General features: G+C 37.3%; 1 protein-coding gene across 1 annotated transcript; it reads left to right on the top strand.

Annotated features, from left to right (window-relative positions):
* The first annotated feature begins 1,834 nt into the window (after positions 1-1,834).
* Positions 1,835-27,164, top strand: LOC132160246 (NACHT, LRR and PYD domains-containing protein 3-like). The gene is made up of 7 exons (XM_059569979.1): positions 1,835-1,930; positions 2,932-3,136; positions 3,308-5,069; positions 5,662-5,835; positions 6,837-7,010; positions 15,738-15,911; positions 26,987-27,164. Exons 1-7 carry the CDS (start codon positions 1,835-1,837, stop codon positions 27,162-27,164), a joined length of 2,763 nt encoding a protein of 920 aa, XP_059425962.1.
* Positions 27,165-27,366: the final 202 nt, after the last annotated feature.

Raw genomic sequence — 27,366 nt, forward strand, 5'->3', positions numbered from 1 at the left:
ATAACGTAAGAAATTGGATTAAAACTCTTAGAAAAAATTACTCCTGCACTTATTGAAGAGTTATGGCTTAAAACAGTTAGCCCCTCAAATTCTTTTTCCCAATCTGCTGCATTCCCCCCGTCACTATGTGTTTCTTGTAACAATAAAATATCAAGATTCTTCTGTTTCATTAATTCATTTATCATTCCTCTTTTCTTAATGTCTCTAGCACCATTTACATTCAGGGTTGCTAGACGAACTTCACTCATGACAGAGAGGAGAAAAAAAAAGCCCCCAAAAAACCACACTCATTAATGTGGAACATGAGCTTAACTTATTCAACATCATTCTTGAGTTTCTCTACATTCCTCACCAATGTTTTTAAACGATAAACTTCTTAATTTGTGAAGCAACCTTCAGCCATTAAATTCCTCGTTTTCTCAACAAACTGTGTTACATTAGGAAAATACTCTTGTACACACACCCCTCTCTTGTTCTTCGTTGACTTAAGGAATAATTTGATCTCTTCAGCATCATAGCTACGAACAGAGAAATCACTCAGAGACAACGCCACACTAGAATCTGATGATTCACCTTCACTTTTTTTGTTTCATTATCATCGCTACCAAATAAGTCAACTTTCTTCACAACTTTCTTATTTTGAGACTTATCACTCATTTTTCCTTTTTGAGGTGTTTTGAACAATTCTGTTCCTGTCTCCATCTCCAATTCCACACAATCAATTCCACTCTTAACCTGATTACCATCAGTCCCAGTAGTAACCCCTTCTCTTTCTTTTTCAGGACGTTTTGATTGTTTTACATCAGATATCATATCAACTTTGTCTTTCTTTTCTGAATCTATACCGGTCACATCAACAGATTTTATTCCAGCTAACTTCTTGGAAATCACCACTTCAGTCTCACTATGATGGTCACCTTGCACCTCTGAGCTCAGTGAAACTATACCAGCTTCTCTACTCGTGCTTGGATTGGAAACCATGTCCCCTTTCTCAGTGACTTTCTTTTCTGAGCAGTTACAAATTAGGTGACCTGTTTTTCCACAAGAAAAGCACCTGGTTTTAGCAGTTGTAACAAAAATGATGTAATCAAATTCATCAGCCCTAAAACTAAGTTTAAGATCCAATTCCTCATCATCCTGAATTATCATGTATGCAAATCTCCTGAACGACACAATATGTTTCAAAAGGGGAGAATCCGTGCTAATCGGGATTTTTTAAATTGGGGATACCAATTTTCCATAGCGTGATAAAGCTTCTGTTATTATTTTGTCACTGAGAAAGGGGGGAACATTAGTAGTGAAGTAGTGAAGTGACATTTGGCCAAGTATGGTGACCCATACTCAGAATTTGTGCTCTGCATTTAACCCATCCGAAGTGCACACACACAGAGCAGTGAACACACACACACACACTGTGAACACACACCCGGAGCAGTGGGCAGCCATTTATGCTGCGGCGCCCGGGGAGCAGTTGGGGGTTCAGTGCCTTGCTCAAGGGCACCTCAGTCGTGGTATTGAGGGCGGTGAGAGAACTGTACATGCACTCCCCCCACCCACAATTCCTGCCAGCCCGGGACTCGAACCCACAACCCTTCGATTGGGAGTCCGATTCTCTAACCACCAGGCCACGACTTCCCCTACATTAGATAAGGTGACCCTCTTAGAAGGTAGTGAAAGGGGAAGAACAGGAACAAACTCGCCACTAATTACAATCCCACGCTCAACTACTTCATTCACCTTTTCAACATTACTAAGAAAAATCACCGTAGCGTTATTCATTCTTGATGCGGATAGAATACATCCATGTCCTACAACTTCGCCAATTGCTAAACAAATGTCCTCTACACTCGCCGCCAACACCACTTTGACCGCATTGCGTCGCGTGAGTGTAGACAAAACCTGTGTAGCTGGGCTCATCATGCTTCTCCCGGTAAAAACCGGTAGCACACGGCCTAAACCACACCAAAAAAACAACCACAAACTAACAAACAAACAAACAAACAAAGACAAAAAGGCGGAAAAAAACAAAGATATTTAGACACAAAAATCCACTTCACTCACCATGCTCGCAATACACCACTCAAGCGCTCAAACACCCACACCGGAAGTGAGAGAGAAAGAGATAGAGAGAGAGACACAAGGAGACACCAATCAACTGCAATGACATATTTAAACCCTCACCTGGACAAGCAAAACCCATCAGAACTGTGCTGACTAAAGGAGTAGCTGGAATTGGAAAAACAGTCTCTGTGCAGAAGTTCATTCTGGACTAGGCTGAAGGAAAAGCCAATCAGGACGTTCATTTCATATTTCCACTTCCTTTCAGGGAGCTGAACTTGATACAGAAAAATCTCAGTCTTGTGGATCTTCTAAACCACCTTCACACAGAAACCAAAGAATTTAAATAAACAGATTATGATGACTACAAAGTCATATTCATATTTGATGGTCTGGATGAGATTTCCAAAACAATCAGAGTTTGTGTCTCAAATCAATAACTCTCTTGGTAAAAGTGTTAAGAAATATATGAAATCCTCTCGGTAATAGTCACATTTATTTTCCTATCCATGTAAAATAATTTGTAGTCCACTATAAAGAAAATTAATGACCACTACAGCAGAGAAGCTGAACTCATATGTAACCTGATTGCTGCATAAAGATGAACATCAATCTAGCAAACAGCCAATCCAGTCAAACTCTCTCTTTTAGCCTCGGTATCTGTAGATGCTGATGTTTGAGCATACATTGGAAGTTATTAACAGGTGTGATATAATTCAGCGATGTTAGTATTAACTAATGATGAATTAGTATTCATGCCTTTGACTAAACTACAAAATAAATACAGGCTTGACTCGTGTGTATTGATACTTTGGTTCACCTTCTCTGTGACTGCATGCAGGTTCCTTGTTTAAATATTCATTGTGATTTCAGGAGATTGAAAACAAAATCATCTCTGTGATAAAGAGTGAGTTGAAAAGTTTTAAGAGACTACTGAGTCCAGATTACCCAGAATGCTCTGAAAGCAACTGCTATGTTGATGAGGGTCATAGCAGAGTCAGAGAAGGGCTTCTGAAGATCACACTGCTCTTTCTGAGGAAGATGAACCAGACAGACCTCGCTAACAAACTACAGACCAGTAAGATCTCTGGACCAGCAGATTTTAGCCTGTTTTTATTATCAACCTTCTGTCTTCAGTCACTAATGTTCCTGAATGTCACGACACAATCTAATATCTAACATATCAAAACAAAAAATAAATTTCTAATATATTGCTCTGTCAATAACAAAAATTGTTTCCTTTGTTCAGAACTGATGCCTGTGTATCAACAAAAACTCAAATCCAGACTACAGGATAAATATCAGAGAATCAATGAAGGAATGTCCAATCATGGAGACTCAACACATCTGAATGAGATCTACACAGAGCTCTACATCACAGAGGGAGGCAGTGGAGAGGTCAATAATGAACATGAGGTGAGACAGATTGAGACAGTGTCCAGGAGACCAGAGACACAGGAGACACCAATCAACTGCAATGACATATTTAAACCCTCACCTGGACAAGAAAAACCCATCAGAACTGTGCTGACTAAAGGAGTCGCTGGAATTGGAAAAACAGTCTCTGTGCAGAAGTTCATTCTGGACTGGACTGAAGGAAAAGCCAATCAGGACATTCATTTCATATTTCCACTTCCTTTCAGGGAGCTGAATTTGATACAGAAAAATCTCAGTCTTGTGGATCTTCTAAACCACCTTCACACAGAAACCAAAGAATTTAAATCAACAGATTATTATGACTACAAAGTCATGTTCATATTTGATGGTCTGGATGAGAGTCGACTACGTCTAGATTTCCAAAACAATCAGAGTTTGTCTGATGTGACCGAATCAGCCTCAGTGGATGTGCTGCTGACCAACCTCATCAAGGGAAATCTACTTCCTTCTGCTCTCCTCTGGATCACCTCTCGCCCAGCAGCAGCCAATCAGATCCCTCCTGAGTGTGTCAACCAGGTCACAGAGATACGAGGATTCAATGACCCTCAGAAGGAGGAATATTTCAGTAAGAGAATAAATGATCAGAGTCTGGCTGATAGAATCGTCACACACATCCGATCAACAAGAAGTCTGTTCATCATGTGTCACATCCCAGTCTTCTGCTGGATTTCAGCCACTGTTCTGGAGAGGATGATGGGTAAATCAGAGAGTGCAGAGATCCCCAAGACCCTCACACAGATGTTCACACACTTCCTGATCTTTCAGACCAAACTGAAGACACAGAAGTATGATGGGAAATATGAAATTGATCCTGATCAGGCTAGAAAGACTATTCGGTCTCTAGGAAAGCTGGCTTTTGAACAGCTGGAAAAAGGGAACCTGATCTTCTATGAGGAGGACCTGAAAGAGAGTGGCATTGATGTCAGAGATGCATCAGTGTACTCAGGAATCTGTACCCAGATCTTCAGAGAGGAGTTTGGACTGCAGCTGGGGAAAGTGTATAGCTTTGTTCATCTGAGTATTCAGGAGCTTCTGGCTGCTTTGTTCAAGCTGTTGTCCTTTTCTGAACAAAACATAGGACTGAGGAATGTGTTCAGGTCGCAAATGACCAATTTACTCAAGAGAGAAGTGGACAAGGCCTTACAGAGTGAGAACGGACACTGGGATCTTTTCCTCCGGTTCCTTCTAGGTCTCTCACTAGAGTCTAATCAGACTCTCTTAAAAGGCCTCCTGAGAAAGACAGTAAGCAGCTCTGATATCAATCAGCAAACAGCTGCATACATCAAACAGAAGATCAGGGAGAATCCCTCTCCAGAGAAATCCATCAATCTGTTCCACTGTCTGAATGAACTGAATGATCGTTCACTGGAGCAGGAAGTCCAAACATACCTGAGCAGAACAGGAGTCCATCGTCTCTCTGGAGTCAAACTGTCTCCTGCTCAGTGGTCAGCTCTGGTGTTTGTGCTGTTGAACTCAAAAGAAGAGCTAGATGAGTTTAAACTAAGTAAATATGATCAATCAGAAGAATGTCTCCTGAGGCTACTACCAGTGATCCATGCATATAGAAAGATTGAGTGAGTATATACTGTTTCTGTATATTCTGAGGTCTTTCTTATTTAACACACTCAGTTAACATTACAGAGCACTCTACTAATGATCTGAAGTGTTGAATCAAGTGTGTTTGATAAGAGAGATTCATCCAAACTGCAAAGTTGAGGTGCCTTCAGGAACAGGGTTGAAACTCTCTGATATTACAAATATTAGATTGGGATCATCATCATTCACTTAAGTTACATTCAGGTTTGTTGAAATAAATGAAAATAATTCTAATTCAATCTAATAATTCAAAAGAATAATCATCAAATTTAATTAAATTAAATTAGTAGATAAAATGTTTATTTGAGTGTGTGTGTTTGAATGTGTGTGTGTGTGAGAGAGAGAGAGAGAGAGAAAGTGACAGTTGAGATTCAAATTCACAAACATTCCATCAATGTAAGTCTATGGGATTTTTTTTCCTGCCTTTTTGTCCTCTGTTTGAACATTGTAGATCTGATAGCTTAGAATAGATAGAACTCTCTTCTCCTCAGTGAGTCAGTCGATTTGACACCTCATTCATGGGTCTGTGATAAATGGTGAATCTTTATTTTTTCTGTATTTTCTCTGCAGTCTTTCCAGCTGTCGTATTACACAGAATGGCTGTGCTGCTCTGGTTTCAGCTCTGAGATCAAACCTTTTACACCTGACAGAACTGGATCTGAGCTTTAATAAACCAGGAGACTCAGGAATAAAGCTGCTCTCTGCTCTACTTGAGGATCCACACTGTAAACTGGAGAAACTAGAGTGTGTTATTATATTACTGAACACAAAATCTGTGTGAAAATACTGCCAAACAAAAACATTTCATGTTAAAGGAATAGTTCATGCAAAAATTCTGTTGTCTTCAAGTCATTTCAAAACAGTATGACTTTATTCTATAAAATATAATCTGTTGTGTTTCACAGAAGAAAGAAAGTCATACAGGTTAGAAACGACATACAGGGAAGTAAATTATAACGGTTTTCATTTTGAGGTGAAGATTCCTTTAAGAATTTAATTGTAAATGATCAAATACAATGATTATACTGAATGCACCTCTCACACTTAGATGGATTTTTGAGCAACTGATATTATGTATTTGAGATCCATGACCCCAGTTCAGAGTTAGACTCAAATTTCACATTTTATATGAGTGCGTGTGTGTTCATGTGTGACTGTATGTGTGCACGTAAGTGTGTGCGCACGTGTGACTGCTTTTGTGTGTGTGTGTGTGTGTGTGTGTCTGGGTTGCCAAGTTTTCACAACAAAACCAGCCTAATTGTTACACAAAAATAGCTCAAAACTAGCCCAATCAAGTTTCAAGGGGGAACCCCCAGTAAACATTACATTATGTTGGGGTAAATTACATATTTTTGGTGGGATTCCGCTGGTAAAATTCACATTTTAGGGGCAAAATATCACATTATTGGAGTCGCTTAGGCCCATGGACATGAAAAACAACCCGCGGCAACAGTGTTAAAGTAACCACAGACTTGGCAACACCGAGTGTATGTGTGTGTGTGTGTGTGAGCGAGAGAGAAAATGACCACTGAGATTCAAATTCATGAACATTCCACCATTGTAAGTCTATGTGATTTTATTCCTGCTTTTTGTCTTCTGTGCAAACAACGTAAGTCCATTCACTTAGAAAAGATACATCACTCCTCTCCTCAGTGAGCTGGTTGATGTGACACTTCATTCATGGGTCTGTGATAAACTGTGAATTAACTTAACTCACCTTTAGTTTTTCTGTATTTTCTCTGCAGTCTTTCATACTGTGGTATCACACCGAATGGCTGTGCTGCTTTGAGTTCAGCTCTGAGATCAAACCCCTCACACCTTACAGAACTGGATCTGAGATATAATAAACTAGAAGACTCAGGAGTGAAGCTGCTCTCTGCTCTACTGGAGGATCCACACTGTAAATTGAAGAAACTACAGTGAGTCTCTTCATAACTCAGTAACTATAAGGTTTTGAGTAAAAGGTAAAATTACACAAATGTGTGTTCTCTAGCAGTGGTTTTGTTTGTTGCCCTCTATTCAAACCCTTTATGAATAAAAAAAAATACTTTTGTTAACCAAGTACATTGCAGAATGTGTTTACAAAATACAGAAAATTTTCTTTAAAAAGAATCTTACACTGCTTGAAGATCCCATTACAACTTACTGTGGATTTACAGTAGTCCCAATAAATATAATATTGAAATGGGAAATGGGACAAAATTATTCTTGACAAACTATATATCATTATAAAGATCTAAGCCTTTGGAGAGCTTATAAAGAATGCATTTGCTAAATTTGTGTAAGCAGTACACATCAAAACATGAAGAATCAAAAAGTATGTACCAGATTCATTGCAATAAGTCAAACGCATCCACATATGTAAATCCCAGTTTAGTTAGAAAGGGAAGGGTCCACTTAACGACATCCAAAAAAGCACATTTAGTCCAACAAAGCAATAACATTGTAATATGGATGATAATTCCTTTGTTTATGTTTCAGTTCTGCGGGGAAAGTATTGTTTGTGTCCATTATGGAATAACTTGCGCTCAGAAACTACATCTTGGTAGTAAAAAAAAAATAGTATGGTTTTGTAGTATACGGTGTCACAAACAGAATGAGATGATCCACAAAAAAAAGTGAAAGAACTCTCCTGACGAGCTCTGTGATGCGCCTGTCATTTGATGGGGGCATAACTTAGTGATCAGGGTTTGGCACAAGTAAATAAATGTCCTTTTTTTCTTTATCAATATTTTTCTTACATGTGTCTGTGTGTTTTGTGGAGAATGTGGATGTATTTGCATGATTACCATCTGTTTGAGCACAAGTCAGCATGTTATTACTGTGTAATCACAGCTATCAATGTGATTATTGTGAGTGTGATTATTGACTATTGCACATCTGTATGATTACCATCTCTATAACTGGCCATCAGCACGTCAGCATGTGATAATTGACTATATTAACATCTAAGGTACAGTAGGTAGACATCGAAAATGCCTCTTTTACCGCCGGCGGTACGTCGCCGCGTTTGTAAAGTGCATTTGCAGCTTTTGACCACTGAGTGTCGCTTTCATGACAAGTTATCAAACAAGCGCATCAAAGCACATTTTCGCAAATAGACGTCAGTTTTGCCTCTCTGATGTGTTACATTTGACGTCTTTAGTCACGGAAAATGAAAGAAAAATACTATAGTTAAAATATTTCAAATATTTAATATATTTAATATGTAATATTCACAGATGAAAGTTTGGTACTTATGAAGTTATGTGCATTTCTTAGAACGAATTCAAGCAGGATGAAATGTCAAGCCTGTGCCTGAGCTTATATTTTCTCTAAGCTACATGGTATTAAACCATATTTTAGATTTAATACATTTAAAAGGTGTGCAGTATTATTTATATTATATGAATTATGTTATATTATTCAAAAGAAATTGTGGTTTAATTTGCATCGGAGCATTAAAAGTGGTAGCCTATTTTAAATTCCTTTAATAAAACAACATGCATTTTTGTTATTAATTTCCTGTCCTTTATTTTGACATAACTTCTTGGGAAAAGACATTTGTCTGTAAACTGATTAAGAAATTGTTGCATGTTAAAACGTGAAGCACTGTATAATTTCGTTCCCATTATTTATGTCTAATTAGCCTAAAACAGGAAACGAATAAATTAAACCTGCACGATTTAGCTAAATCTTTGAAACTCTAAAGAATGGATGGGTTAAAATAAACCGTTCCTCACAATTAAACACAATTTCTCATTATAAACAACAAAATGCACACGATGTAAAAAAGAGCTTCATTAACTGACAACATGATTTTAAAGGGAGCCTTCTTTACTTACTTTTAGTGCTGGGCGATAGCATATGGCCTAAAAAAAATCCAATTTATGATTTAAATCGTTTTTAAAAATCAATATTTAAATGACAAAGACATTTTTCAAAGTTTTTTTTTTTTCTTATATAACTTATCTGTAAATAGAGCAGTCACTGTCTGCGTCTACATCTGTGTCTTCTGCTAAATGAATAAATGTAAATGTACACCTGATACGAGAGTTGTCATCTGTGCCCCGCTGCGCTAAAAGTGTGTAAACTTGATGACATAACACTACAGTGTCAAATCATCTGAACGCAGTGTCAGAACTTTTCGTCATAAACAGAACGAGGCATCAGTTCACTGATGGGGATCATGTCCAGTGTATCCATCACTGGGTTCTGTTGTCTTTTGTCGGATCATGCCACTCGTGTCCGGTGTAGACCTGGCATGCGTTTTTTAATGGGTTATGTTACAGCCCTGCTTGTTTTTATGTTTTTATTAAATATCTGTATTGACTGCATGATAATATCATCGTATTATTTACTGCCATGCGACCTACAAAAGTAAGGCTTGGCGAGCCGAGCAACGAGCATTGCTACAGGTTGATTTTTGGTGGATTTTCTATGCTTGTGCTGCTGCGGTCGTCTTCATTTCGTCGGGTGAAACATCTCTCACTCGGCAGCAGAGTCTGTGAGAGTGAAGCAGTAGCAACTTCCCCTCAGAGCATTTAATATTCATTCCGATCCGAGATCACCGATACCACTCCATGGATAAAGTATTTCAATATGTTTGAAATTTTATGTTCATAACGTATCCTATAAAAAAATAAAAAATAACAGGAGAGTTTCAAAGTGGCTTTATGTGTGTAAACTATTTTCCCTATCACATGCCAAACATTGTAAGCATTAAATCTGCTTTCTGCTGTGCAAATTTTGTTTGTGAGGAAAATAAAAGTACATTTTTGTTAGTTATTTTATCTAAACAGATCGATGAATTTCTTCAAGATTTCAAAATCAGATAGCCTACTGATAATGTAGTAGCACTTTAAGATTACATTTGTTTGAATGCATTCTTGCTAAAGCGTTTGCGTGTGAATGTGCTTTATCTGTTTAAATCATGCTTTAACCGAAAACAATCAGTAAAAGAAACACAAACTCCTTAGCCTTTAACATCCCGCTCGACTCTTGCAGTCATTATAACCTGATCAAGCCATAGCTAAATATGTTTAACATGAATTCTTGCTGAATATGCAGTTATATTACGGGCTGTTGGCATGAATTGTACTCGTTACGGAGGCTCCAGTCAGAATCACACCGCTCCGTTCATTCTTTGCTCGGCAGCGTGTCTCTGTCAGACTCGCGGGGGAGGGTTGAGCCACTCAGAACTATGGGAGCCTGAGTGGTGCATCGGTGGATGTTAAAAAGAAAACCGATTTTCATTCAAACAAACCGATGTAAATTACAAACTCGGGTTAATTGATAAAATCGATTTATCACACAGCCCTACTAGCTTTCATATAATAATAATAATAAAAAAAATGCAGCTGCATTTAAATGTATGTGTAAAATGTGCAAGATTTGCACTGCACTGATGGTAGATGTGCAGCATTTATTCTTATTTGTTTTATCTTCATTACAAATCTTGTTTGGTTTTATTTTGGATAATTGCATGTAAAAAATCATTTTCATTGTAATGTATATGCAAAATGTGAATTGATATTCATATTCAAGTATTTGTGCAAAAATTATTAATGCGCATTAATGACAGGGCGCATTAATTTTCAACATTCAACAATCTGTGAATGTTGCATTTCTCTTGCTGGAGAGAGCCAGCACTGTGTTTTGGCTCTGAGGAACAGTGTGTTACTGGGCTGAAACATGCCTGCACTCAGACCCCACGCGACTGAATTACAGTTACCGCCACGGCAGCGGTACGCGTGGCGGTAATGCCCATTTAGCTTGTCCACCTACTGTAAATGCTGTATTTCTAGCAATCTCACGATGTACTATAATTGGCTTACATAGTTAATTATTTTTTTCTAATTTAATTCAAATTCCTAATCTAAATTATTCTTATTTTATTTTTTCTAGTGCTCAAATAAATCACTTATATGATGTCTAATATTATGTATATTTTTTTAATAATAGAAAAAACTATGCATTATTACGTTTTATGACTAAAACAGTTTGTAGAACCCATCAATACATTTTGTTAATATTTTTATGCGGGGGAGGTGGGGGGGTTGGGCGATATAGTCACAGAAAAATTGTTGCAGGAATCTCATTTTTCATGGTATCTTCTTCAGATTTGAAATAGACTCATGAGACATGTGACTTTCAACCCATTACTTTTCTAGATTGCTCCAGGACTGATTTCATGTATTTTAATATATCAAATTTATAAACAATTTAGTGTGGGGAAAAAAATCTTCAGTGAAAAAAGGCACTTCAGTGTCTATAACTTTTAATATTTTTGAGCAATATTTGTAACAAACATAAGTTAGGAACTGTTGAAATTTTAAATTAGGTAGGGCACTTTCAGCTGTGAGTCCCATAATGGGAGGTCTGGTTAACAGGTTAAATTTAAGTACAAAGTTAGACAATACCAATTTAGATCAACAAATTACCAAGCAATGCTTAATTTTGTTCAGTCTGCGGTGTAAAAAAAAAGTCACCTGGGGGCCTGGAGAAGTTTTGTCACGCCCTGACATTTGTGCTTTTTTCAGTTTCTTATACACATCTAAATGGCTAAAGTCTAATCTCACTGCAATAAGCACAAACTTGGCTATAATAATATGTGAGCAGCATGTATGTACATGATTGTGTTTGAGAAAAAAAAATGTTATGGGTGGTTAGTGAAAAACTAGAAATGTTAAAACACTTGAATAAGGCAATAAAACACATACAGAACATTGGTTCCCGGGATTTTTGAGAACTGGAGCTTGTAGCCTAGAATTTTCCTTTCTAAATTATGTGAAAATCATCTTGTTTAGTCACTTACAGAAAACAATATATTGATTTAAATTTTTGAAGACACTTTTTTTTTGGTGAAAGTCATATGCGAGTAGGCATCAACTATCATGAATATCATTGTGATTTACACCTGAGAAGACAAAGGCCCGCATAATGAGCTGCACAATAATGAGCCTTTCAGTCAGATGTGTGTCTGAGTGGGAGGAGTTACAAGAAAGAATGTGAGGACAAAATAAATCTATATAATTTTATGTTTGTAGTTTATTTAGAATATATTTAATTATCCCACAACATAATTTAAAATCCACTTGGGAGTGCAGTTAAACAGTTTATAAGGAACAATCAAAGCTAATTTTCAAACTAAATTTTGTTGCATCATTACTGCAGTCCAATCCTTCAGAAATCCTTTTAAAAATCTTATTTTCTACAAAAAAAAACATTTATTGTTATTATTATTATTATTATTATTATTATCATCATTATCATTATTAATGTTGAAAAGAGCTGAGAATATTTGTTCCAGTTTTTTAGGGGGGATAAATTTAAATAATAGCATTGTTTGTTACATTTGTTACAGTTACATTTATTTGTTACATTTATATTATTTACATCAAGCTTTTGAATTGTATAGTATTGTATATTGTTATTGGAACTTCATAATATTTCACTTGATTATACATTTAGTCAGGAATTATAGTTTGGAAAAGTCTTTGGAAAAAGTCTAACTAGTAAAATGTTTACACGTTATGTGAAAACTAGTACAAGTATATAAATAAATAAAAAGAGACTTACTCATGTTTATGATCTCTGCTGAATAAAGCACTTCATCCTTTTTTTTCTGAGGAAATCCAAATCTCAAATCCTCAACCACATCACATCTTTTTGGGGTGAATTAAGTCTTATTCCTTTCATCGCGAAGCAAACAGTAAATTATAAAAAAAAAACTTGAACAGTCTGGTTGTGCTGTCTTCTGTTGTATGGGCATATTCGAACCGCGCGCTTCAGTGAAACATTATAATCTTAATAGTGCGTTCAGCGGGGGGGCGTGGTCACATAAGAAGATAATGAAGGGAGACGTGAAAAACAGAAGTCGCGTTGTTTTCATATGGATTACTTTATCACAGAATATCTGTTTTTGCCAGCACTTGTTTAGTTTAAAAGTAGACATGTCAGGCTTTCTATAGATATCTCTCTCATGTCTCTTCGTTGAGTATTCACAGAGGTACAGTTCATTCTAATGACGTTTTTGTAAATGAAGATTAGCGCAAACCAAGGCTGCAGATAGCACACCTTGTTTGTTATCTTTATTTTATATTGCACAAAGTTCTGTTATTATATCTGTATACAAAAAAGTAGACCTTTTACAGATTCAATTTATGTATTGCTTTTATCTTTACGATCAAAACTTACTGGTTTTTTTAAGCTCTTTTCGGGGGTTATCAGGAGAAAATGCCTCATAACGCGTATTCACGTTAATCGACTCCAGAGGGTTAAACAAACTGTGGTCAGGTCAAAGTATCTGAATAGTTTTTTGCTTTGCCTGTATTTTTAAATACAACCCGAATTCCGGAAAAGTTGGGACGTTTTTTAAATTTTAATAAAATGAAAACTAAAAGACTTTCAAATCACATGAGCCAATATTTTATTCACAATAGAACATAGATAACATAGCAAATGTTTAAACTGAGAAAGTTTACAATTTTATGCACAAAATGAGCTCATTTCAATTTTGATTTTTGCTACAGGTCTCAAAATAGTTGGGACGGGGCATGTTTACCATGGTGTAGCATCTCCTTTTCTTTTCAAAACAGTTTGAAGATGTCTGGGCATTGAGGCTATGAGTTGCTGGAGTTTTGCTGTTGGAATTTGGTCCCATTCTTGCCTTATATAGATTTCCAGCTGCTGAAGAGTTCGTGGTCGTCTTTGACGTATTTTTCGTTTAATGATGCGCCAAATGTTCTCTATAGGTGAAAGATCTGGACTGCAGGCAGGCCAGGTTAGCACCCGGACTCTTCTACGACGAAGCCATGCTGTTGTTATAGCTGCAGTATGTGGTTTTGCATTGTCCTGCTGAAATAAACAAGGCTTTCCCTGAAATAGACGTTGTTTGGAGGGAAGCATATGTTGCTCTAAAACCTTTATATACCTTTCAGCATTCACAGAGCCTTCCAAAACATGCAAGCTGCCCATACCGTATGCACTTATGCACCCCCATACCATCAGAGATGCTGGCTTTTGAACTGAACGCTGATAACATGCTGGAAGGTCTCCCTCCTCTTTAGCCCGGAGGACACGGCGTCCGTGATTTCCAACAAGAATGTCAAATTTGGACTCGTCTGACCATAAAACACTATTCCACTTTGAAATAGTCCATTTTAAATGAGCCTTGGCCCACAGGACACGACGGCGCTTCTGGACCATGTTCACATATGGCTTCCTTTTTGCATGATAGAGCTTTAGTTGGCATCTGCTGATGGCACGGCGGATTGTGTTTACCGACAGTGGTTTCTGAAAGTATTCCTGGGCCCATTTAGTAATGTCATTGACACAATCATGCCGATGAGTGATGCAGTGTCGTCTGAGAGCCCGAAGACCACGGGCATCCAATAAAGGTCTCCGGCCTTGTCCCTTACGCACAGAGATTTCTCCAGTTTCTCTGAATCTTTTGATGATTTTATGCACTGTAGATGATGAGATTTGCAAAGCCTTTGCAATTTGACGTTGAGGAACATTGTTTTTAAAGTTTTCCACAATTTTTTTACGCAGTCTTTCACAGATTGGAGAGCTTCTGCCCATCTTTACTTCTGAGAGACTCTGCTTCTCTAAGACAAAGCTTTTATAGCTAATCATGTTACAGACCTGATATCAATTAACTTAATTAATCACTAGATGTTCTCCCAGCTGAATCTTTTCAAAACTGCTTGCTTTTTTAGCCATTTGTTGCCCCCGTGCCAACTTTTTTGAGACCTGTAGCAGGCATTAAATTTTAAATGAGCTAATTAAGTGGATAAAAGTGTAAAATATCTCAGTTTAAACATTTGCTACGTTATCTATGTTCTATTGTGAATAAAATATTGGCTCATGTGATTTGAAATTCCTTTAGTTTTCATTTTATTAAAATTTAAAAAACGTCCCAACTTTTCCGGAATTCGGGTTGTACAATGTTTCATAAAAAAATGTGGTGATTATCTCTAAGATGGCCAATAATGAACTCAAATGCTGTTGTCTACATTTACCATTTCATGTCAGCAAATGGAAAGTCAGACAGTTATTGATCACATTAGCTAACAGTATAGGGATGCTTTTTTATGCCAAATACTGTTTCATATTCTTCAGTTATTGAAAAACTGTTGATGTAATTTCCCTGAACAAAACTGAAAACATTAACAAGACCTTCGTCTCAAAGTATATTCTGTAATTTTTTTATGCTCATTTGTTACACAAGTCTGTAATCATGATGCTCATAAATGAGTCTTTTACATGAGTCTTCCCTAGCCCCATTGTAAAATATCACACTTGATTCCCAAGTCACTCTTTGACTGAATGTTTTATATAAATACTGGCAAGGAGTCACTTTAAACACAGCAAGACAACACTATGACTAAAATATAACACATATGTTAAGAAATGCATGAAAACTAAGGTTACATGTGCACTTCATGATTGATTCAATTCATAGCTCTAATAATCATCCATCCTTCTGTTACTGAGCAGATAGATTCCCTTATTAATCAATTCTCAAGTCTAGAGAGCTAAATCAGAAATATTTGTATTGAAGAGATGGAGATGAATGGTGTTACATTGTTTCAATAACAAACATTTGAAACACAGGACTATTAATTATTGATTTTAGCCATTTTTTCTCTTTCTCCCTGCAGGCTGTATAACTGCAGTATTGGAGAGGAAGGCTGTGTTGCTCTGATTTCAGCTCTGAGATCAAACCCCTCACACCTGACAGAATTGAATCTGAGCTGTAATATACCAGGAGACGCAGGAGTGAAGCTTCTCTCCGCTCTACTGGAGGATCCACATTGTAAACTGGAGAAACTATGGTGAGTTTTAATATAACAAAATCTATGTGAATATACTGCCAAACCAAAACATTTGTTAAAGAGGTAGTTCACCCCTAAAATCTTTAATGCAAGAGGGTCTGGCTGCAGACTTTCACTTACACATCCGCTAGTGACATAACTTCTAGTCTTTATTTTTATTTTGTTCTATTTATAATTTTTTTGTTTGAATCTCTCAACATTATATAACAGTAGCCAGGTGGTTAAGACAAGAAAAAATAAAAATTATAAAGTCACTTGCAATCGCCATTTGCACTCTCTGCAGACAAGATTCTGTGGTGATTAAACCTAATTTAGGATCGTAACGTACAGGGTCCTGCAAGTCATCTGTAGAAGACCTGCAAATCGGTGGCCACAGAACAGTATAATATGAATGCAGTGCGCGACGTCTCTCATTAAGCATTTTTCTCTCGTACAAAAACACTTAATATGGCTGAATGTACTAAGATGCTATCAAAATAGCGAATTCAATATACATTTTATTAATAATTGTATAGCCTATAGTATATTTCTCCCATTCTGAAATGTGGCATAATATGGCAGAATGGACGATGATAAAGACCAAACTGTAACGACAAATAGGACAGAAGCAAATGCAAGTGCATGTAAAGTTTAATGAACCAAGTTCACACAGAACATAAGCAGAAGGCCAAATGATGAATATAGGGCAGATCTCTTGCAGCCAGGGATCAGGTCTGGAACCAGACAGCAGGGGAGTGTGATGCAGGGACTGAGATGGGTGATCTTGAGGTGAGTGAAGAGGTGAAGACAACCCACGGTGAGCACGGGAGTGAAGCGATCCATCTCGAGAGAACAGGAAACTAACAAAAGGATGAAAAAAAGGCACGAACACGGGAGGCTTCAAACCATGATCTGACAAGATCAAAGACAGGGCAATAACTATAGGTGCCAGAGGAAGTTTGAGTCAGACTATCACCGGATTAATAATTTTGATAACAGGGAACGGGCCAATAAATTTGGGAGCTTACTTGTTGGAAACGGAACGGAGCAGAATGCTCTTGATATAAAGAATTCAGATTCTAGACTAGGAAAAACTGGTGGCTGGTATACCTATACTACACTTAAACGGAGAGAAGCTGGTGGATGACACTTGGCTGAAGATAATTTGGGCAAGGGAATGAAATGTGCCACCTTCAAGAACCGGTCCACTACAGTCAAAACCACCATCATGCCATTAGAGGGCGGTAACGGTCTAGCACAATGTGGGACCAGCGTCTCGAAGGGACATACAGCGGTTGGAGTAACCCATCCGGAGGTCAGTTAGATGTCTTACCCCTTGCACAAACTGAGCAAGCCAAAACAAAATCGGGAATATTGAAAGCCATTAAAAGCCACCAGAAACATTGATTTACTAAGCTGCTAGTGCGGTTTACTCCTGGATGATCCACATTGGATCAATGACCCCATCGAATAACATCGAACCGCAACCCCTACAGCAGAACTAACAGCTGATCCGGGTGGCAACCGGGCGGAGGGGTTACCCCTTCTAAGGCAGCCTTGACCTTTGATACGACCTTCCATATGAGTGTGGAGATAACTACTTTCTCGGGAGAAAAAAATAATGCACTCGGGAGTAACCGGGCATTCGGATGGATCAAAAATGCGAGATAAGGAATCAGATATTGAAGTTCTTGGAACCCGGGCGGAACGAGAGAGAAAAGTAAAAAAATAAATAAAGTGCCCACCAAGCCTGCCTGGAGTTGAGTCTTTTAGGAGATCTAATATACTGTATTCAAAATCTTTATGGTCAGTCCAAACGATAAAAGGTACCCCCAACCTTTCTAAACAATGATGCCATTCCTCCAATGTTAACTTGACGGCCAACAATTCTGTTTCCAATATCATAGTAATGTTTTGCTGCTGAAAAAAAAAAAAAAAGCACAAAGATGCATCTTGTCATCTGAGGAAGAACTTTGGGAAAGAACTGCACCTACCCTCACCTCTGATGAATCGACCTCCACCACAACTCGTCTCTGAACAGCGCAGGGAACAGGCAGTGTGGGCGGTGCAGCAGGAATGCTTAGTTGTTGGATCTGCTGGGTGAGCTCGAACACCTGCTGTTGGTAATGCTCTCCTGCTGCTGATCCATCTGGGAGACGCTGCGATTGATCAAATCCGCTAGCGTGGTTGAGCTTGCTGCTTCCATAGTACAGTCAGATTGTTCTGTAACGACAAATAAGGAGGAAGCAAATGCAAGTGCAAGTGAAGTTTAATGAACCAAGTTCACACAGAACATAAGAGAATAAGCAGAAGGCCACACGATGAATACAGGGCAGATCTTTCGTGACCAGGGATCAGGTCTGGAACCAGACAGGGGAGCATGACGCAGGGACTGAGATGGGCGAACCTGAGGTGATTGAAGACAACCCATGGTGAGCACGGCAGTGAAGCGCTCTGTCTCAAGAGAACTTGAAACTAACATGGATGAGAAAACCAGGCACAAACACAGGAGGCTCCAAACAACAATACGAAAGACAGGGCAATAAATAGGAGCTGGAAATGAATTGCAGCTGCCGCTGGTGAACCAATCAGTAGTCACGCCCACATAAAACAATCAGTGCAAACGAGACCCACACATCAACCCACCCACATAAGATCAAAATGAGACCGTGTTCTACCAACCATGATACAAACTCAAATTCATTATTAAAAAAAACAGTATGATTAATATGTACAGACAATCAGGTGAGCCCAGAATAAATGCAACACACAAGCATTTTTCCACATAGAATAAACTGCCTACAGCTCTTTTATTTCATTGTCTTTGTCCATTAAGCTACATTACGTGTTTTATTTATAATGATTTTCTATGGGAGGAAATGTTTAGCATTAACGCATTGTGTTCTGGTCTCTACTGCTTGCCTGTAGGAGTTGATGCTTTTAATATCACTTAATGCATTTCATAATGCACATTCATATTTGTTGGTTTGTATATACAGTGCATAGCATAAATGAGTACTCCCCTATAAAACTTAACAAATTCAGAAATTACTCTTTACTTAGAAGCTCTTTACCAAACTCTTTACCAAAACTCTTTACCAAAGAAGACTGCCAAAAATTTCAGCAAAATAAGATTTTCTTATCGAAGTGATACAATTTTGTGTTTCATAAATGAGTACACCCTACTGAAAGCTACTTAAGAAAAAAAAAGTGTATAGGTTTAAGGCCATTTTTGATCAACAGGTAAGTATATTGAACCAAAAGACAAGTAATTTCCTGACAATTAAAAGTATTATATAGCTCACTAAATCATACTCAGACTTAATGCTGGCAGCAGTAGAACCAATGGGAGAGAATTGCCAGGTGACTTATTTCTTAGCATAAAACAGGACAATGGTACAAGTGGCATACCAAATTATTGTTTTATGTGTGAAAATATAGCAGAAGTAACACCAACATTCAAAAACTATGGACTTGTGATAAGGCTCCTGAAATAATCAGGTCTTCACTTCAAATTTTCATTTAGTGGTGAGTGAAAAGGAGCAGAAGAAATAACATGACAAGTGTCTCAGAGCCAGCAAAAGCTTTGAAAAGAGTGACACTTTATCTCACAGAGTATGACACATGCATGGTTGTTGTCACCACTAGAATTACCTACAGTAGTCAAAGCAAAATAAACTAATTTAACCCCTTCCAAGGCCTAGACTTAGACTTCTGGGGATCCATACTCTGGTCTCAAGAGTATTTATCGCTAAGTAGTTCTTAACCTATTCTTTAACCTCTCTCTTAACCTTATGGCACGATTCCCGACACGTTCGTACTCTAAGTATATCTTCTGTAAGTCACACTTTCGTAAGGTTGGTCTGGACCATTCGTAAGCTCTCTCTTAGCGTTGTTTGAGCTCAAGACACTAGTCACGCCACTGTGCAGCAGTCTTTAGAAATCAGCGCAGCTCAGTACAAGTCAAACTATAGTATGTTGACAACATTGTGGCTCAACAATGATTTTATGTTATGGACATTTTAAGACTCATAATAAATTATGTTCGCAATAGATACAGGCCTATTTATGAAGTTGACTGTGGTCTCAGAACTAATATGGTGGTAATTAGCCTAGGCTTTTTCATAATGTAATTAAAGCAAATTGGCAATCACTTTTGATAATTAAAATCTGGCAAACAATTTGGCACTAAATGGCTAAGATCTATAAATGGGTAAGCATGGTGGTGTCCAGTAAGCGACCAGCTATGGCAGCGATCCAATGTGTCCTTGTATTGAATCAAAGATGGAGCCGGACGCGGAGCCGTTTAGTCCATGTCAATTTTTTTTTTCGCCAAAACTTAAGTCCTTTTGACATTTTGCCTGACGTGGCTATATTAAAAAAAATTGCCTCCCAAGACAGCTTATTATGGAGCTGCTGGACCTTCTCAGACCTGCGCTTGCCAGGCTAACGCGGTGGAATTTTGCTTGAAGCCCTGAAGTCCAGCTGCTTACAGCGCTACATGTTTTTTTTTTTTTTTTTGCTACAGAGAGCTTCATCGAGGTCGTAGGAGAGGGCTACGGCCTAATCAAAATCTCGGTGTGGAGGTGCGTCCACACTGTTACCAACGCCCTTCTGCGCCATGCCGGGGATTACATCCTGGTGGATGGCACACTCATCACTATTGCCAATCCATCAGTGATTGATCAGGCGTAGGCTACTTATCGCGAAAGGGATACGTGGTCATAAACGTGCAGGTTATAGTGGACCATAAGGGTGTGATCTCTCACCTGGTGGCAAGTTCCTCTGACGAGAAGCTTGGTGCCCTTTTTACGTTGCTTCCCCACCATATTCTGTATCTAACTCCCTCTCTCTCTCTCTCTCTCTCTCTCTCTCTCTCTCTCTCTCTCTCTCTCTCTCTCTCTCTCTCTCTCTCTCTCTCTCTCTCTCTCTCTCTCTCTCTCTCTCTCTCTCTCTCTCTCTCTCTCTCTCTCTCTCTGTTCATTGTAGATAGGTTGCTTTTTATTGAAAACATTAACCAATGGCAATCAATACCGCATTAAACAGAAGTAACTGCAGCTGCTTGCCAATCAATTCTGATTGTAAAGTACCTTACCATTAATATAAAAGTGTATTATATAATTTTTATAAGTCGTTGAACTCATGTCAAGAAGCGGCCATAGTGGCACAATGGGATAAGGAGAGTGGATGATTAGCAAGGGATACCCGGATCGTCTAACCATCACAACATATCATGTGAACATATTACTGACCATTTGATAATTTAATTATTAATTTAATAATATAATTATTTAATTAGTCTATATTCTCCTGATAACTTAAACTATGTCTAAATAAATGTTACTTTAATAATTTGAGGAACGTTTCATTTGCATAGAACGTGTTGTCTTTCTTAATGCTGTAATGCACCTTCGTGTGAAGTGGAAAATCGTTTCCTGAGCAATCGATGCCAACTAATTCAGCACCCTCACTTTGGACAGCGCTCTTGTAACGTTGGACGTTAGAGGCAGCGTGTTAAGAAGCTTCCTAAGGGACACTTCGGGGAACACACTTAGGAACATAAACAACTTTGGTAAGATATATCTTTCGAGGTCTTCTTAGCACGCTAAGAGTGAGCGTTATCGGGGAACCAGGCCCAGGTCAATCATTTCGGATCCAAAAACATTCAACACATTCTGGTGTTGCTAGAGGCAGAGTAGAGTGAGAGTTGCTTGGAACCCACAGTGACGTTCAGTGGTAGTAAAGCTTTTATATAGGGATGAATGAGTGCTGAAGGTGTGAGGGAGTTGCTGGCATGAATTCACACACTACTGTGTGATGTAATACAAAAACTTGAAACAGAAGATGCTACCCTCCCCTTATTCCCTGCATTATTTGGCATTTTTTTCAGCATGACAATGAATAATTCTCTTAAGATGAAAATCCTTCAGGGAACATGTACAGGTATTTCACCCAATCTTAATGCTCTTGAGCAGCTGTGGGGGATTCTATAGAGAAGAGCTGAGCAACACTCAGATTAAAGAGCAGAGCATTTAAGGAAGTCATCCAGGAGTTAAACAGGACAGCTGTGAAAAATGTTACACTCAGTGCCAAGTCAAGTTCTGGAGGACATATTAAGTACTAGAATATTATACATTTTCTGAATAAAATCTCGGGTGTACTCATTTCTGCAATCCTTCATTCAAACAAAATGGGCTAATTTACTTATCTTACAGAAAATACTGGCATTTATTTTGTTGTTTTTATTAAGTATATGTTTAATGTTTCAATTTTGCCATCTTTCCATGAAGTATATTAGTGGTCAATAAGAAAATATATATTTTATATTTATTCAGAGGGGGTGTACTCATTTATGCTGTGCACTGTACTTTGAGTCAACAACAAGACATATAGGCTACTTAATTGTCTTTATCATCTTATTCCATTATAATGCCACATAAAGCGTTTTGCTGTATAGGAGGAAAAGTGAAAGTTTGGCAATTGTGTTCACGGCCATCTGCTTGCCTTGTAGTACATTAAAAATAACTATATATTGAATTTGATCTTTCAATTGCACTTAATGTAGGCCTATCTTAATACATTAAGCCATATTAAGTGTTTATGTTTTTCTATGGGAGGAAACATGACTTTGTGTGTTGCATTCATATTCTTCTGTTCTGTGGCTGCAGATTTGCGGGTCTTGTCTTTTACTTGCAGGATCCTGTACATTACGGTACTAAATTAGTTTTAATAATTTAATCACCACCACAGCGTCTTGTCTCCATTGGCAACATGCACATTTTGTGCAGAGGTGGAAAGTAACGAATTACATTTACTCGCGTTACTGTAATTGACTAGCTTTTTCGTGTACTAATACTTTTTAAAGTAATTTTTTAAATCTGTAATTTTACTTTTACTTAAGTATATTTTGTTTGAAGTATTGTACTTCGCTACATTTTAAAACACATTAATTACTGAGTAAAAAAAAAAAATAATAATAAATAAATCGCTCCCTGGAAACTACGTCAGTAAATAATGGGCAGGAGAGCAAACTGGCGCTAAAATCACAAGAAAGATGCAGACGGTCAAAACAGGCGTTAGTGGAGCAGACACCGCTGAAAACGAAACCCCGTCATATTATGAAGTTGAACTCGAAGGAAATGAAGTGAACCCCTGGCCATATGTATGCTCTATTATGCAGTGTAAGCTGTACTTGCCTAGGAAGACCAAACTAGCAGCTTATAAAATCTCGACAAGACATCAACCCTTCGCAAGAATGTAGAGGTAAGCTAAATAATTGCATCGTTGCATTGGTGGTTAAAATGAAGCTTTGACATTTTAGCAAGAGGTTTTGCACAAATTAGCCAAAAAGACCGTGGTGAGGAGTGTGCTATTTTTGTTTTAATGATGTGCGTGCGCATTTATAGTGCGTTCTTTTACTGTGTGATTCAGTCTCCTAAAATGCATTTAGAATGATCACAAAATTGAAGATATAGGGGCAGAAAATTAACATATTAATATAATTTCATATATTAAATCAAAATTACACAAAGAATGCCATCTTTTCCTCCAAAAAATCATCATGAATATATACATACATATATATAACAGTTCAGTAAACAAGTTAATTAAGAGACTTGCATTTTAGACACCATATTGCCTTTTTTAGCTCTATTTCTACAACAGAAAATAATTCCAAACACAGCCACCAAAGCACAGTTTTGCGTCTCTGAGCAACGTGACAGTGTTTCGTTCCTGAATGAATCAACCGTTTAAATGATTCGGTTCAATCGCAATGACTCACTTATTAACAGTGACTTGCTGACACATACTGGCCATTTTAATTTCACATTTAAAGTATCTTTTGATTTTTTTAAATAATTAATTTCTTATCATTTCAAATGAGTATTCAACATTTTATGTCTTGTATATCAAAACATTATTCATGCATTTGTAACTGCAGGTTAAATGCATTCTTGTCCTGCACTAAACAGTGTAATACATCTAAATGCCACTTCCAATGAATCTTCTGCATTTCCTCTGCATTAAAAGATGAGTTTGTTGATACTGATTTGCCTGGTAACAGCTTAAATGTTTTATTATTCTAAATAACTGATTCCTTTAATTAAAAACAACTAGTTTGAGATTAATAGACCTATCCCAGGGGTGTCAAACTCAGTTCCTGGAGGGCCGTAGCCCTGCAGAGTTTAGTTCTAACCCTGCTCCAGCACACATATCATGTAGTTTTCAAATAAACCTAAATGATTAGATTAGCTGGATCAGGTGTGTTTAATTAGGGTTAAATCTAAACTGTGCAGGACTGTGGCCCTCCAGGAGCTGAGTTTGACACCCTTGGCCTGTCCCATTTTGACTCCCTCCCACTGTTAAAATGTAACTAAGTAATTTTTACTCTGAGTAAATTTTAAATGAGCTACTTTTTACTTTTACTTGAGTAGATTGTTAGACTGGTACTTTTACTTGTACTTAAGAAAATTTCATTAATGTAATGGTACTTTTACTTGAGTAGAATATTTTTGTACTCTTTCCACCTCTGATTTTGTGTTGACTGCAAGTGATGTCACAGGTAGTGGAGAGTGCAAGTGACTTCCTAATTTTGTTTATTTTTTCTTGTCTTCACCACCTGGCTATTGATGTAAAAAATGTTAAGAGATTCAAACAAAAAGTGATCAATAAATAAAACAAAATAAAAAAGACTGCAAGTGATGTCATGAGCGGAAGTGCAAGTGTCAGAGAATGCAAGTCTGCAGCCAGACCAATCTCCTTTACTAATCTTCAAGTCATTTCAAAACAGTGTGACTTTCTTCTGTGGAGCATAAGAGAACATATTTTGAAAAATGTTTTTGTCCACACAATAGATGATAACACAACTTTGGTTGGCAACAATATTCAAAATATCATCTGTTGTGCTTCACTGAAGAAAGAAGGTCATACCAGATAGGAACGAAATGCAGGGAAGTAAATTAATAATTTTCATTTTTGGGTGAACAATTCCTTTAAGAATCAAAAGGATAAATGATCAAATACAATGATTATACTGAATGTGCTCAAGACAAATATATGTTTGTATTTACACTTATAGACCATTGAACAACAAAGTACATGAGTGTAAGCCAAAATTAAACATACAGATACATTTTAATATTTGAAGAGTATTTATATCAGAGAGAACAGTATTCAATCTGAACTGAACTGCATGATGACATCACTGAATTCAATGATGAATAAACTGCCTTTAACTGTCATTTTGCATTATTGACATACTGTTTTCCAAATTAATGTTGTTCAGTTGCTTTGAGACAATCTATTTAGTTTAAAGCACTATATAAATAAAGGTGACTTGACTTGACTATTCATAAATGCTAGTTATTCCGCTGTCAGGTTTGCACCTCTCACTCTTAGATTCATCTTTGAGCAATTTATCTTATGTATTTATAATCTCCGAATTGGATTCTATTTGTTTAATTAGGTAATTGGCATGATACATTTTTACCTGACAAATAAAATGTTTTATTTTATTTATTCTGAACTCTTCAGAAATCACTGTGATTAGTAGATCATGTGGAGGCTGATGTTTCATCAAATCTGTGTCCAGGACAGGCTAATTAGAAACATAGGGCATACAATTTTTTTTACATTAATTCTAAATGTAATGATCTCTTCAAAATGTGAGTCAGGTTAAACACAGAGCTACAATAAACTTTAAACTCAATACTAACAAATTAAGTGAACTTTGTAGAAGCACTAGAAGTAGACCTACATGCATTATATCTTCACCAAAGACTCTTTACAGTCAGTAAAGAGATGGTGGCCATCTTTGAAATGCCCCTTGTCGTCACTTATTATAAACCAGATTGACTTTATCTTCATAATACATTTACAAAAGGTGTTATTGAGATTAACAGAGGTTTAGATGCTGATGTCTATTTAAAAGTAATAGTTTGGTTTAATGTCACCATTATGGTGACAAGTGTTTGCTGTAGATGGGCAATTTTACACTTGAGTTTTTGATGCTTTTCTCTGGCTGATGTGGCTTTTTATGTTTTGGCAATAGCTGGTAGTTTGCTGATGATTAAAATGCCATCACATAGTGGTCTGATTACCTGATTTTCTACAGTCTAATCTATGGTTTTATCTGTACATTATTTTTTTTTACTTTTTTAACTCAATGGTTCTACCGACTGAGACCCAGCAGACTTTTAATCAGATTATAAAAAAAAAAACAGACATCAAGTATCAGTGTATGAATCTCAACAAAATCTCAAAAGACATGCTCCATGCTGCTATGTATTCTGGCTGCATCATACAAAACTCATCCATTGCTACCAGAATGCATTGCAGCATAAAGCATGTCACCATTGTTGAGATTCATTCACTGATTCTTGATCTCTGTGTGTGTCTAAGCATTAAATAGTTAAAAATTATTTGTGTGCAAAGTGATTTAAAAATTGCAGGCAGAATTACAGATTATCTGATTAAAACACTGCTGGATCTTATAATGTTCATCTCATCTAATAGAAAATTAATAGCATAGATCAGACTCTAGATGAGATCAGTTAACCAGATCACTATGTGATGATATGTTTGTTAAAGTAATTTCAGAAAAAAAATAAAAACTGAGAACGCTGCCTGTTTCTATATCAACCAAAGCTTCATTTTAATTTAGAAGATGGGGCTTATTCACCATACTGGGCATTGCACTTTTTCCCATTCATAAACAATAAGAGTGCACTGTCTTCCTAAATATAAAGTCTTTGATCTTCACCCACTCCACTGGATTCTATCATTGTGCTGATGAGTGATCCTTACAAGATTTATATGTCATATTTATTCTATAATGTTACTCTTATTTTTACATTATCACTTGTATACTGATACAAATGGTTTGAAGAGTGAAAATGATAAACTAGTTTAGCATCACAATCATGAATCATGTGGGTAGAGTGTATTTAAATTAATCAACTGCTGGCCAGTTAAAATCTCTACACCGATCCTGGTGTAACGAAAAAGCAGAGCTTATACAAACACACACAAAAACACTGTGACCCTAAAGCTTAAACAAAATCTGAGAGATCATTCATGTTCTTCACTCTTTGCAGTCTGTATAACTGCAGTATTGAAGAGGAAGGCTGTGCTGCTCTGATTTCAGCTCTGAGATCAAACCCCTCACACCTGACAGAGCTGAATCTGAGCTGTAATATACCAGGAGACTCAGGAGTGAAGCTGCTCTCTCCTCTACTGGAGGATCCACATTGTAAACTGGAGAAAGTAGAGTAAGTTATTGAGTCAATGCTTTCATTTATTATCTCATATTAAAGCACATCTTAGTGTAAGTTTTATCTTTCTCTATATTGTACAGAATCTGACAGTGGAAACTCCACAAGCACTGAACAAGTGAATCAAAACCATGAACAATGACTGTCACCTGGACAAATGCTGATACTGTTCCAGCAGTTTCACATGTGAAGGATTTTTTGTT

Source organism: Carassius carassius, chromosome 16 (assembly GCF_963082965.1).
Source record: "Carassius carassius chromosome 16, fCarCar2.1, whole genome shotgun sequence".
NCBI lineage: Eukaryota > Metazoa > Chordata > Actinopteri > Cypriniformes > Cyprinidae > Carassius > Carassius carassius.

Excerpts from the sequence above, each read along its gene's own strand:
- LOC132160246 (XM_059569979.1), top strand. The coding sequence starts at position 1,835 with ATGTCCTCTACACTCGCCGCCAACACCACTTTGACCGCATTGCGTCGC. Across the intron at positions 5,836-6,836 it reads TGTAAACTGGAGAAACTAGA|TCTTTCATACTGTGGTATCA; the intron begins GTGTGTTATTAT and ends TTTTCTCTGCAG. Across the intron at positions 15,912-26,986 it reads TGTAAACTGGAGAAACTATG|TCTGTATAACTGCAGTATTG; the intron begins GTGAGTTTTAAT and ends CACTCTTTGCAG.